Source organism: Patiria miniata, unplaced genomic scaffold, assembly GCF_015706575.1.
Source record: "Patiria miniata isolate m_02_andy unplaced genomic scaffold, ASM1570657v1 HiC_scaffold_7, whole genome shotgun sequence".
Lineage (NCBI taxonomy): Eukaryota > Metazoa > Echinodermata > Asteroidea > Valvatida > Asterinidae > Patiria > Patiria miniata.
The window spans coordinates 41403073-41417982 of record NW_024037074.1 but is presented as its reverse complement, the minus strand read 5'-3'; the positions used below and the strand labels follow the sequence as shown (position 1 = coordinate 41417982).

Genomic DNA, 14910 nt, shown 5'->3' with positions numbered 1-14910 from the left:
CAACTGGAAGGAATTTATTACTTCCATTTTTTAAAATTAAGTTAATTGTAGGAAATTCAAGAAAATGTATACATGCAGATAAATTTGTATGCAAAGTCCAAAATATGGTTGTGCCCTACGGCAAAAATTCCTGACAAACCTCAAACATTATGCTTATTATGTACATGATATACAGCGTGTGTTTCATCATAACATAGGCATGTGAATAAGCAGCCATTTCAGTAGAGTTCAATGCAACATTTCTCATGAGCTATGACTCCTAGACAAAATAAACTACGTTTTTGTAAATATTACCTAAATTTACAATCTTTGCACACTGCACAAGTGACAAGATAGCAGTTGTATTTAGAATCTGACAATTATCTTTTGCGACTCCACTTCCAAACAAACACTATCACGTCATACCGGTATTTCATGTTTGGGCAAGGCATCTGACCAGTGAAATATGCCAAATGTTGTTAGCATGTTCGCCAGATTTATACCGTACAATCATATACAAAAACAAATACAACTGAGGTTGCTGAAACGGAACGATTGGGAGGCATGTGGGGTTTGGAGGGAGGGAGGGGGTGTTGGAGGGGGGTAGGGGTGTTGGAAGGGGGTGTTGGAGGGGGATAGGTGTGTTGGAGGGGGTAGGGGTGTTGGAGGGGGGTATTGGAGGGGGAGGGGGTACTGGAGGGGGATGGGGGTATTGGAGGGGGATGGGGATGTTGGAGGTGGGGGTGTTGGAGGCGGTGGAGGTGTTGGAGGGAGGTGGGGGTGTTGGAGGGGTGGGACTGTTGGAGGGGGTGGGGTGTTTGAGGGGGTGGGGTGTTGGAGGGGGTGGGGTGTTGGAGGGAGGTGGGGGTGTTGGAGGGGTGGGACTGTTGGATGGGGTGGGGTGTTGGAGGGGGTGGGGTGTTGGAGGGAGGTGGGGGTGTTGGAGGGGTTGGACTGTTGGAGGGGGTGGGGTGTTGGAGGGGGTGGGGTGTTGGAGGGAGGTGGGGGTGTTGGAGGGGTGGGACTGTTGGAGGGGGGTGGGGTGTTGGAGGGGTGGGGTGTTGAAGGGGGTAGGGATGTTGGAGGGGGTAGGGATGTTGGAGGGGGTAGGGATGTTGGAGGGGGTAGGGATGTTGGAGGGGGTGGGGGTGTTGGAGGGGTTGGGGTGTTGGAGGGGGTGGGGGTGTTGTAGGGGTGGGGGTGTTGGAGGGGGTGGGGTGTTGGAGGGGGTGGGGGTGTTGTAAGGGTGGGGGTGTTGTAGGGGTGGGGGTGTTGTAGGGGTGGGGGTGTTGGAGGGGGTGGGAGTGTTGGAGGGGGTGGGGGTGTTGGAGGGTGGGGATGTCGGAGGAGGTGGGGGTGTTGGAGGGGTAGGACTGTTGGGGGGGGTTGGGATGTCGGAGGAGGTGGGGATGTTGGAGGGGTGGGGTGTTGGAGGGGTGGGGGTGTTGTAGGGGTGGGGGTGTTGGAGGGGTGGGGTGTTGGAGGGGGTAGGACTGTTGGAGGGGGTGGGGGTGTTGGAGGGAGGTGGGGGTGTTGGAGGGGGTGGGACTGTTGGAGGGGGTGGGGGTGTCGGAGGAGGTGGGGGTGTTGGAGGGGGTGGGGTGTGGGAGGGGGTGGGACTGTTGGAGGGGGTGGGGGTATTGGAGGGGGTGGGGTGTTGGAGGGGGTGGGACTGTTGGAGGGGTGGGGTGTTGGAGGGGGTGGGGTGTTGGAGGGGTGGGGTGTTGGAGGGGTGGGGTGTTGGAGGGGTGGGGTGTTGGAGGGGTGGGGGAGTTGGAGGGTTGGGGTGTTCGAGGGGGTGGAGTGTTGGAGGGAGGTTGTGTGTTGGAAGGGGCTGGGGCATTTGGGGAGGGGTGTTAGGGGTTTGGAGAGGGTTTTTGGGTGGGTTGCGGGAATGTTGGTGAGGGGGGTTTATGTGTTGTTGGGAGAGGAGGATGTTTTGTGTCCAGAAGTCAATTTAACACATTGAAACACATTACAAACTTGTTGGACTCTAAATGCTCAATGTTTTAGAGTTCTTCCGATTTCACTTTTGAAAAATGACTCTATAGATCCCAGGAGGGGGGGGGGGGGGGGGGAAGGGTGAGGAGGGGGTCTAGAAAGCAATGTAACACATTGAAATATGTGTACCTGTATAAATGATAGACTCTAAATGCTCAAACTTTAAGTACTTTGTACAATTTCATTTTTTTGAAAATTGAGTCCGTACAATTGGGGGGGGGGGGACACCAAGAGGGGGCAGAGAGAGATTAACTACAGACATTCCTCAAATAAAACCACGGACCAATCCAATCACAATTCAGGATAGTCATACATGCACATGTATGCGTTAACTCACATGACCATGGTGCCTCCTGTCTTCGTGTACAGTAGACAGTACAGGGGTGCGTGATGACATGGCGGGCACTGGAACCGTAGCGATGTCAACAACCTACATGTAGTTTGCTAAGGCTCCCAGTTTTGCCAAGGCTCCGCAACCGACCCTAGCCAATATGTGGAGGGGCTAGCTAGCTGCGAGATCTGGAAGAAAAAACACACAAATAAAACACACTGACTTTTCCCATCACTAAAATACTTAGTAAAACATGACCACCTGGACTGACATGAAAACAAGACATTCCCCATTATTTGAAGTCTGTAGAGATTAGTACCCCACACAGGTCCAATGTGGTTGCTTGAGCTGATTAAAAACAGTTTCTCAACTGGAATGGCTTAACACAATAAAAAAAAATGATGAATTTCTTCATTAAACAATTTTACCTAAAATGGAACTCTGCTCACAGGTAATGAGTTCAGCTCACCAGTGGCGTAGCCAGGAAATTTTCAGTGGGGGGGAGGGGGGCGCTGGGGGGGGCTGGAACATTTAATGGGGGGGCATCATGTACATGTAGATCAATGATAATTTTATTATAAAATCAATCTCAGTGGGGGGCGACCGGGGGGGCAACAAGGTTTCATTGGGGGGGGGGGGGGGGCTGTCGCCCCCCACGCCTCCCCGTGGCTACGCCACTGCAGCTCACTTGTTAGCGTTTGTACTACAGTGCTGCATGATTTCTTTAAATGTATAGCTTCTTACTTTTACATTTTTCCGGTACATCATTATTTGTGACTTAAATAAACTTTAAACAGCTTTCTTGGCACACACACACACAAACAAGGCCAAGAAAAAAATAGATCTACTTCCGATTCCGGTCGGTCAGGAACTATTTTTACGTTGATTTCATCATTTCATGTAGTCAAGGAAGGCCTAGACTTATGACCCAATGTGTATTTTTCAGCTGTAATTATTTCCATTTACACCACGAAAGCTATCCAAACTAGCCCCCAAAAAGAATTTTCTTTTTTTTTTTAAACATGCCATAGGCCAAAACAAAAAATTCTCCTGTTTCTGGTATGGAGCTTGCCCCAAAAGTGGTGCGGCGAAGCAGCTTTTTTTTTTTTGTACCCTTTTTTTCCCTTCAAATGTCGGCTGATGACTGCAAATGGTGCCTGACTAAACTTAGTGCAAATATATGGGAGTCCAGAGAGGCCACATAAAGCTTATACTCGATCGTAAGTTCATTTTTGGCCTTAATTCAAGAGGAAAAAAAGTTAAGGCCAATGATTCTTAAAAAATAATGACCATTTTACGTCGTGCACACCACTTAATGCACGATGTTAATAAGGAAACTGGCCAATATGGTCCGTACGACAGCTATCAGCCTGCATGGACTGACATGTGTACCGGCAACCATGTGCATGCACCTGTGGTGGAAAATTTGGAAAACGTGCTATGCAGTATTTCTACAAGTAAAGAGTCAAAACCTTGAAATACATATAAATACTTGTAAAAAAGTGCCAAAATACATGAACACAAAATATGTACATTGTACAACTTTATTTGTCGATGTTTATGTGTCGATGTTTCTGTGATGTTTTTACAAAGTCAAATTTGCAGGAACCAGTCTAATGTTACTGCATGCATGCCACATGTACCTTCACCATCGTGGAGTAACATGCTAGAAATGTTACAAGCATTTCTTTTTTTACATAAGAAAAATGTTGTTGAGAAGCGTGTTTGGTAAGACAGAAAAAACAACATGAATACTATTGCATACTTTTTTTAACTTGCTGATAAAAAAGGTACATGAAGGGTCGGTTGGTAAAAATAGAGTTGGTCGGGCATTCGGAAGCAGATGTTTTGGTTAACTCCCAAGCGTCATATTTTTTACACTCAATAACACACGTACATGCAACCAAAAAAAAATAGAAGAGGAATTTCAGGCGAAAGATTCTCTACACATTCTATAGATCAAATCACACAATTTTCCTACCAGATGTGTAAATATTAAACCTGCAGCATATTTTTAATCCTATGAAGCAGTTATTGTTTGTTCTGTGCTCACATGTACATGTACATGTTTTGTTGATTCATTTTGGGATGAATTGACAAAGATGAAAGCCACATTTCTCAATATAAACTTACAAAATCAACATCACACGATCACAAAATGTTCAGCTGAATTGGCTGTAGAGCTTCACAGAAATATGCTCACATGTGTACACATACTCCTTGTACCCTCATGAATGCAAGGGAAAACATTGCCAGAGCGCTGGAACAGCAGAGCCCAACGAAAAAAAATAAGATTGTTACACATGGTACTCTAGCGGCCAGCTGAACTCCCTGTGCTCTGACCATAATGGCTTAAAGCACTCACTCAAATGCAAAGAATTGTAAGCTGCTTGGAAAACGGGTGAGTCATGTTCAACTTTGACCCTAGTCTGGTACCCTGCCTAGTAGTTGACAACTGTATGCATAACTTTAGTCATGAAACAAGATGCTTAAGTTTTCCTCGTTTATAAAACATGTAGAAATCAAACCAATAAGGCCCCCCAAAAAATAGTTCTGCTTCCAACTACATGGCAATTGAAAATAGGGTAGGTTGGTAGGGATTTAAAAAAAAAAATATGTGCAATTTTTTTGGTGTACGCTCATATGGAGGCTTCTGCATGTCAAGGGAAAAAGGTGGAAATTGATGGTTTTGGGTGTTATTTTCTCATTTTTCCAATAAAACAATTAAGGGAGGGCTGTCAGAAAAGGGTACGTAGGGAAACCGGAAGCAGAACTATTTTTTTGGCCTAATTGAAGATGTTTTTCCCGTGCTATTTTCAAGTTTCATTCCCCAAAAATAGATTCCTTTTCCTATTAAAATTGTAATTTTTCCAGAAATATAAAAGTTACAATGTATTTTCTTCTGAATGAGTCATCAACCGAAAAAAAACTTCCCATAGTATTGAATAATTACTTTCCAATTTCAAATTACTGGGTGCCAGACAATCATTCTCATTCTCGCGGAGTAGGCTGGTTCCTGCCCCATAATCGGTATCGATATTGTACCGACCGGGAGCCAGTCTGCTCGCAAAGTGGATCGTTTGTGCCAAAAACAAAACAAATTTTTTTTTTCCCCAGCTGTTGCAAAAAGTTTAAAAGGAGGTTTTTGGGTTGGAATAAAACCTTTGAAAATTTATTTATAGAAATAAAAATTGAATATTTGAAGAGCACGGGGAATCAACATACATGTATGGTCATCAGCAAATAAAAGTTTATGCGCTAGAAATTAAATTAAATTCAAAAAGATTTGCCCAGTCAACAGAATTTGACAATCTGCATGACACATCAAAACAAACTACATGTATGCTACCGGTAGTTAGGCCTTGATCTCTCGTGTCTGTGTATGTATTTTCCGTGTTCCAATAGTTCATTTTGAGATCGCGGCCACTGCAAATGCACAGTGCATCTCACACTACAGAGTTTTGGCAAGTTTCCCGTCTTGACTAGCATTGTGCATATGGTGCGCCAAACTGAATTTTACATTATTTTTTAGAATTATCTAACGTAAATATATTGACAATAATTAAGGTAGGTTTTATTCACTCTTTGTGGCCATTTTCTGCATAGCTTTCATAGTGCAATGGAAATAGTTTAGGCTATAACCTCGCATATAATTGAATACCCCATTCAATCTGCATTAAAAAAATTGGCCCCCCCAAAAAAAAAAATTCCGACCGACCGACCCTATTTTTGAAAGGCATGTAATTGGAAGCAGAAGTATTTCTTTTGGGCCTTAGTTTTGTATTATTTTGTCTAATTTCAACTACTTCAACAGACACGCAATCTTTCAGCCCTTTGGCAAGAGAGTTTTCCGTTTGAGTTTTTAAATTATCACAAATTAGAAACATCTGTGTTACTATCTCAGTGTCTCTGCTAATAGTTTCATAATGCAGCACTGTTAAGACAAAAATGTAATTTTTCATGACGACTGTGGCTGAACATCTGCACGACTGCACAAAGTGTTCACGTGTTGTGTACTGGTACGTATGTATGTAATATGATAATGTATCAAATGATTCATACAGAGATTAGGTATTGACACTGTAAAATCTAGCATCAAACTGTACTGCCAATGTTTAACGTAAATTATGACATCACGACAGTACATGTAGAAATATACAATTGTTGTCTGCTGATCAGTAGTCCATGGCATTTTGTTCACCCGGGGGGGTGCAAATGGCACCCAAGGCTTCGCCCCCGAGGGCGAACAAAATCATTGGACTACATCACAACAGACAATTGTTTTGTTATACCGGTAGTAGGCCTAACCGGTAGCTTGGTTTTATTTTCCGAAAAGTAACAATACATGTATGATAATTAAAATATCATTTCTATAAAAAGAACTTTTTTTCTGTTTTTTACATTTTAATTGAACAGTCCAATGCTTCGGTCTTTGATGAAATGTTGACACACACGCAGGTCCGTACATGTTTGTTTTACATACGCTATGCGGACATTCCTTTGTTTTCGTGTAGTTAAGAAAACTTGGTACAAAAAATAACTTTACTTTAACTGTGAAACTCTTTCAACCCTTTTTTTTTCTGTGATTCCCTTTAGTGTTTCTCTTCATTTTGCCACAGATAAACCCAACCCAAAAAATGCCTCAAAACCTGTTTTCCAGGGAGGGTGAAACGTTATGTGGACACGGCTTAGTCCACATAACGTCAACACAACCTGCATTATATGGACATCTTTTGTTCTCAAGTCCACATAGTGAATGTAAGACAAACTCACATTGACACACACGCAGGTCCGCGTTGACACAAGCGCAAGTCCGCATGGACACGTGGACGTGCCAGGTAACATCACCTACCTTGTGCTCAATGTCAATTCCAGCTGTGTTGTAACAAAGTAGAGTGGACGAAAATGCTCAAAAGTCTTTGAGAACGATGAAAGGTGATGTACCTGGGCAACATGAGGTGATGTACTCCGCAAAGTCCATCGTGTCGTCATACATAAACTTTTGCAGTATGTGACATGAACAGTCCCCAATGAAATTTCACCATCTAATACCACGTACATTTGACTTCAACGTACATCAGTACTGACTCCTCCAATTTCAATACGATTTTACACACCCCCTCAGGAGTTAGGGTTAATCCTCTTATATATAATTTCTATTTCCTAATCAAAAAACGCCCATGTTTTTACAGTTGAAAACAGTCCTCCATTTCACTGACATGCAATAAAATACACCGAAATCAATCAATATTTTTTGTGTACACTATTCTTTCGCATATATCTTTATAAAATTAGCAAACGAATCCACTATACCTTTACGGTATCTTCAACTGGAAATATTTACTTTGAAATAAAGTGATATCAGGGCTGGTCTGATTTTTTTACATGGTCGCGCCACTCGCTCAGCCATGCCAGTCTGCTCTGCGATGTTCTGGACCCACCATGGATGCTACTGGCTGGGTCAGGCCACTTGACTATACATTGGAACATATCCCACATTTGACATGGATGTGTTTTACCGTGTTGGATTTTTCAAAGCTTGGACGCGATTACAAACTTCTCATGTTTATGTATCTATAAGGGTAGTGAGGTTTAAAATTTACATAAACCCTCCTAGATGCAAACATACATTCTTTGCCAAGTTGTCCTTTCAGTCAAAATCAATTAAGTGACTGTTTTCAACGGTTCAGAATTCCCAGCTTTTCCCTTGGTTTTTCCATCATCTACGAACACAAAACTTTAAACAGGTCAGTGTAACAACATTTGCTATAAAATACCAATCCCCAAATCTATCCATTTCTTTAATTACAGCAAAAACAAATATGACACAGCGATGCGCGTCTTGCAAATTTGACTCTCAAAATGCCGATGCACAATAACGGAAAAACTAAGATCATGACATGATTTTTTAGAGCAGTTTGAGTTGTAGCCCTAGGCCTACATGTAGTTACTTGAAATATGACAAAGGCTGGGGTGAATTACCTGATGATGTAGGCCCCAGGGTTATTTCTGCATGTGACTTTTCCCGTGGACAAAAACAACGGACCTCAACATGATGGCAAACTTTATAAAATCGTAACTTAAAAAGTTTGCAGCTTACAAAAATGAAATTTACCCATCATAATTCCTGATATCTTCAGTTAATATTACCCCAAATTAAATGACATCAAATAATCAGTTCTGAAAATATCGCTAAAAATGTGATGCAATGCCCGAGGTGCTCCATTGCGTATACCTCTGTGCGCAAATCCCTGGCATCTTTGCCATTTGCACTTCGGCCTGATTTTCTTGAACTTTTCTCGACTCGGACGGACTGACTATTTTTTCCCGTTTCCGTGCATTCTGATTGGTTAAAAATCTACCGCGCAAATTTCTTTTTATTCAGAAATCTCTGATAAACTATGTGTGTGAGACTCACAACTCACATCGATCTGCAGTTGGAAACAAGCAAAATTAGACACTAAGCTTCATTTCAGAAACTTTCTTTTTCTGATTTTTATGAGCCAACGGAAATATAAAGTTTCAGATTTAAGGTTTTTATTACTGAAAAGGTTGTTATAAAATGCAAATCCAGCATGATCTGTGAGTGATGCATGGGCAGAACGGATCGCGCTGCACTGTGTCAGTGACGTGTGACATCATACGGTTTTCGCTTATGTCAGTCAGTTGAACACGATAGACAGTGTGACATGGCTAAATAAAGAGGATAATAAGATTACATACTGCATTATTACAAGTCCATAAAAAGGCACCAATTGCCTTTAATTTTTTTAAGTGAAAACTGAAATATATCCTATCTCCACTGGTCAGCCGATTTCAAAAATTCCAAAAGTTTTCAATTTCTCAACGCCAGCCTGATATCTTAAAAGTAAACCCAGGTTCAATATAAGCCAGAAAAAAATCACCAAAAGAGCCTAATATTAGAAAATTTATCTTGATCAGTGTTGTCGATGTACTGCTGCCACGGCATGCTGTGACATCAACAGCAAAGACCAGTCAAGAAATGGCGGTCATTTTATTTACTATTCATCATTCAAAATTTCATGATCCTATCTTTTCATATTCATCATTTTTTTTATTTCATGTTTAAATTTATTCATGTTAAAAACACAAATGACCAAACCTATGATGACTGACGCTGACAAGACGATTTCTTCGTGGCCCTTCCCAAACTCCCAGCCAACATGGCCAACATGAGCCAACATGTACGATTCATCATGATTGGTGTACATGTACGTGTAAGGCGAATTACAACGTTATCGAATGGGAAAATATAGACTCGTTTGACGTGCCGACTAAAAATACTCACACAGGGACAAGACACCCAGCCTCTGCGGTGAAAATCACCAGCGCCACTCCTGTAATATCCCTGTGTCGGTGCACTAGGTCTGCTTTGAGGTACATGTCCTAATTTTTCCACAAATCCAGTCAAGAAGTGCGATACATTTATAGCTCCATGGATCCTGAAAATCAATATGGCCGACCATTCAACGAATATGCGCCGAAGCCGTGCCGAGTCGATGCCGAAGGTTACTCGTTTCTTCGGGTCGATGCCGAACGGGACTCGGAAGGCCGATGTGCATTATGAGTACCCACCCGATGAGTCGTTTGTTGAATGACATCATCGGGCCTCGTTGAAAATATAAAAACAGCTGGCGTTATTATCGCTTCCCATATTTATCTGTGATGTCAAAGGGGAATTCCTCATACATTATTGCACTCATATACGGCATAACCTTACTTCCCTATTTTGATCGGGGCGGGCGGGAAGGTGGTGTTCTGTTTTTTTGGTGACATTTTAATAGAATTTTGATTTGATCATTTTAATTTTAAGTGGAAAGAAATGAAATATCAACTCTTACACTTTTATGAAAAACCCAGCATCAACCAATATCACTTGGTACAATTCTTAGTGGTGCTTTTCTCAAATGTTCGTGGGGGGTGAGGGCTGAGGGCTTGTGGGAAGAAAATTGCATGAAGTAGGCCTCATCAAAAACATTGAAAAACGCCAAGATACCTGGACTTTGTTGACAATTCAATTTTTCTCAATTATATTTAGTCCTTATAAATTTAAGCCTTTTAGAAAGATCTCCGCTTGCATTATTTTGCATGCATTTTGCGTGCCATTTCAAGCCAATTAATGTTCTTGAATAAAGACCCCCCCCCTCCAGTAATCTCACTGACCACCCATCGTGTGGTACATGGTAACCTCATTCCATGAACACGCCATTGTGTAAAACATTGGTGGCGCTATTCACCGAGACAGCGGATCAGTGATAGTAACTGTACCGACCCAGTGTTAGGAAACGCTCGTTACCCCTGCTGGTTAAACAGAATAAGTAATGTAATACCAAATATCGTGGGAAGATAGGCCACTGGGTATATTTGTGTATGGTGAGCTGTGAAACACGAGACGTCATTAAATTGGGCTAAGGAAGGGTGCCACTTACGTTAGGTAGGTACACGCGTATGGGGCTACGGGCGAGCGGGATTTTCATTGAAGAAGGAGAAAAAAACTTTAAAAAGATGAAGAAATTAAGAAATGAATAAAGGAATAAATAAACGAACGGAAAAACGAATAAAATGGGGAATAAAGTTTACCTGTTAGTGAAAACAGTAACAATTTGAGATTGAGCACTGCTTGTTACTTTTAAGTTATTGGGGGGGGGGCAGAGACCGGGCAATGTAACTAATATAATAAGACTCTAGCAGCGATTGCTTAAACAGTTTTTAACTTTAATGAAGTTGTTCAAATATGGAAACTAGCTTCAAGTTTTATTTTCGCCTTGAAAACTCCGTATTCTATTTTTAATTTAACAATTAATTTAAAATATATTGTTTACTTAAACAAAAAAACTTGTTGAGAATAAAAGACACAAACAATAGAACACAATGATGAAAAGTGGAAAGATTTGGTGGTATATAATTGTTCATATTGCCAACCCAATCTATGAAAACTGTATATGCATGTTTCTCGTACAGTAAGCTCATTAGCCTAATATAATACTGAACACTGTCAAACAAAAATAGGCACTTTTAGGCATTTTCCCATAAAGCGCATGAGTGGTGTTATTAATCAGAGAATACACTGCTTAAAAATGTTATATATCTGCATGATTTTACCAAGGAAACAAAAAAGTTTAGTGGCTTTGCACAACTGACGTTATTAAGTTATTACGTTGAGTGTACGAAAGCAAAACTGCTTTTCATCTACCTAGCGCTAGAGGCGACCTTTCCCATCGCATCATGAGCAAGTAATTCATGTTTCACTTTTTGTTTTAATTGACTGTCCTATCTTTCCCTAAATACGATCTTTGGTAATACCTATTACCTTCGAATGATCATGACACACTTTGAAGAGAATGGTGATGATGTCGGCAATAGCAAATGAAAGAACTGTGACGTTGCATCTGTAAAACGTTTTAACTGATTGAAAAAGAAGCAAGTAGGGATCAAGTTAAATACGAAAGGAAGCTTCAGATGTGGCAGAGGGCAGGGGCCGGGAGGGTAATCAGAAGGCCGAAAAGAAGACGCTGCTCATCCCGTATCCCTCTACAGGATACTTCGTTAGACATAACGTTCAAAAATTACGAAATTCGGAACTTTATTGTCGCAACTTCCAGTGGGAGAACGACACGCCATACGGCGGACTCGCGCCCCCAACGTACGAACGAGTGGTATACAATGTACAACCATAGAGTTATATCATAACATAAGTGCGTACCGCCAAAGGTCGTATGGGAAATATAGGACACTCCGCTGAAAAGTGAAACAGGTAGTACTAGTAGCCAGCTACTCATGAGGAAGGGCACCACCACGTTCATGATAGGTAAAAAGCAGACTAGGAAAGAGACATAAACTTACTTTGTTGTGCAAAAGCCACTAAACATTTTTTGTCTTTTATAAATCATGCAGATTATGTACATTGTAACAATATCTGGACATTTGAATCCAGTTTCCACGTGTCAACAACTTTAAGAAAGTTGTGGTCTCTTGAAGAAATCGCCGCTTGAGTCCATAATTCTCGTGTTGATTCGTCATAGCCTTGTTTACCTACCCAACGCTTGGGGCACACTTCCCCGCAGACCAATTAAGGTAGCGGACCAGTTAACAAACTTCCATAGACCCCAATGTAGCCCGACTGCGTCTGGCCGTACAGTACTATCGCAAGCTACTACGGAGCTTGCGATAGTACCGTACGGCAAGACGCAGTCGGGCTAACCCCAATGGTAAATGCTCACACTTCAGAAATTCGGGAAAAATACTCACAACTCTCCAAGGTGTTCGAGACACACATCAAATTAAAGCTTATTTCATCATCTTTCATTTTCTTTTCAATTTTTTTTTTTGGGGGGGGGGGGGGGGTGTTAACTGATGACTTTTAAGAGAAATTTCCATCCGAAGATGATCACCCCTGAAAATAGTCTTGAAGCCCATCGCCATGTTGAAAAACGATGCCTACATTCCATTGCAAAATACAGCGCTTTTAGGCCCCCAATTTCATCCAAATTGAACGGAACTACAAACTCACAGTCATGTGCACGGCTTCCACCAATATTTTTTACAAACCCTCAAGTTCATGGCCCACAGCATGCTTAAATACTGCAGATTTTGAGGGCATGCAAATCGTGATTTGGCCGTCGCAGGCAATTTCGGACCGATTTACTGGTCTGCAACCTTAAAATCATGCTTGCTTCATCGGGCCCTGTACGAAATCCAGTGTCCTATTTTTCCCATATACGAACTTTGGTCTCATTAATACGTCTGTGTCGGCGATTTGCCGATTACAAACGCCCAACTTAGTCAGTGCGTGTGGAGTGCAGCTGGGAGAAAATTCAAGATGGCAGCCGCCGTAAAACGTCGAATGAAAAGAAGGGAAAACGATTTAAATCCAGGAACAGCTATACAAATTAGCAAAGACAGGCCCACTCTATGCAATAATTATGATCACGTAAAATTTTATGATTTTTTTTTATCATTAATGCTTATGCGCTAAAATGAGCTTTCAATTTTATGCACACATTTTTTTTAAAATGTAGGCCTTAGTTGAGGTAGTCTGCCATCTTTGTTGTAGTTGACGTTCTACTCCCCGCGATCGCGAACACCGTTCACGTGTCCGTTTGGCATTTGAAACTCCGTTCTCTTGTTCGTTCAACACGAGAACGGGTTTTACGAGGTCCTTGGATGCATGGCAAACACAACTGCAGTTGAATATCATTCACAAAGAATGTGATGCAGTGAATAGGGGGGAAGTGAAAACGGAATGGTGGCTATGTTCTCAGGTCGACTCTGAGTAAACAAAACCGACGTGTGCTATCATCCGGGTTCCCGCACTGTTATGATATCTTGAAATTACTAGCTCCGTGTTCACAGCTGTTGTCCAGGCTGACCTTATTATAGATGAAGCGATTATGCAAATTTCAATGGCCAGCTCTGTCGTTAAGTGTCATTAGTTCTCGCAGAACCGATTATTTTTCTATTAAAAAATAAAAATAAATAACACTGTAGTTATTTCTTAGATATTTCTTTGTGGAACACAACTAAAAGCCATTTTATTTTTTTTTGACGGTATATTAGGCCTAAGTTTGATGGTTCTAAAGCTTTAAATGGATATGTGCAGTATCAGAAAAAAGGCCACCAACTTATTTTGAAATAAGAATAAGGTAATAATTGTAAAACTATCTGTGCTTCAGACAGGGGATCAGGGGGGCGGGTGTCATCCCCCCTGGCACTCCCCCCCCCCACCCCAACCCCCAACTCCGAGTGTCCCTTTTTTAAGTAATACATTAAACAGTTGCGAAGACAACTCTTTTTAAATCGCTGCTACAGATACCTCTGCCCTCTATACGGACAAGAGCGCCCCTAGAGTGCAAAGTGAGTTACCCCTTCCCCTGACGCTTTTCGAATTTGCTTTATACGGCCGGCTGGCCTTGACAGCTGATGGTGGCCGACATAGTTTCCAAATTGTCGGTGCCGGGGGGAAATGCTAGCAGGTGCAAAAAAAAAATATAAAAAAAAATCGCCGAGTATAGTCAGTGGCGTAAATTAGGGTTAAACTGGGGGGGGGGGGGGGGGGGGGGGGGGGCACTAATCTATGGAATAGATAGGGTCAAGGGTCTGTGAAATGCGAGCAGATTTAGCGATCAATTATGCAAAACAAGACTGCGTCTTGACCTATCTCCAGATTCTGACCATTCAGCGGGCGCCTTCTATCGGGTCTTCCGTAACCCGTTGTTGCATTACAAAAAACATGGCAGCCAAATTGACCAATCAACAGCTTAGTCCACATTTCTGATCGAAATGACGTCACAATTTTTGAAGTTGACTCCGATTGGCTGGCGCGTCCGGTCGCATAAAATGTGCATGCTATATCAGACGTTAGCCGTGTGACTTTCAAACGTGAATGCCTGATACTCCGATTAAGGGGCACCTGGGGTGCACAATAGCTCAAGGGCGCACCGAGGGCAAATGATACAGTTTTGTGTTCAAATAAAAAAAATAATGGAGTGGGGGGGGGGGGACGGGGGCAAGGACATCCGCTGGGGGCACGTGTCTCTCTGCCCCCCCCCCCCCGCCCCGTAGTTACGCCACTGATAGTA

General features: G+C 42.2%; 1 protein-coding gene across 7 annotated transcripts in view; it reads right to left on the bottom strand.

Moving 5' to 3' along the window:
- LOC119746376 (MAP/microtubule affinity-regulating kinase 3-like) overlaps positions 1 to 9820 on the bottom strand; it is a 74719-nt gene extending 64899 nt beyond the window's left edge. For 5 of the 7 annotated variants that reach the window (XM_038223283.1, XM_038223284.1, XM_038223285.1 and 2 more), the window contains exons 1-2: positions 9621 to 9819; positions 2318 to 2499 (exon numbers count right to left, since the gene is read on the bottom strand). In XM_038223283.1, coding sequence (XP_038079211.1) covers positions 2318 to 2377 — 60 coding nt within the window. In that variant the 5' untranslated portion in view covers positions 2378 to 2499; positions 9621 to 9819. Of the gene's footprint in view, positions 1 to 2317; positions 2500 to 9620 lie in introns of all 7 variants that reach the window. The other 2 variants (XM_038223288.1, XM_038223290.1) reach the window with 1 other exon arrangement.
- Positions 9821 to 14910: the final 5090 nt, after the last annotated feature.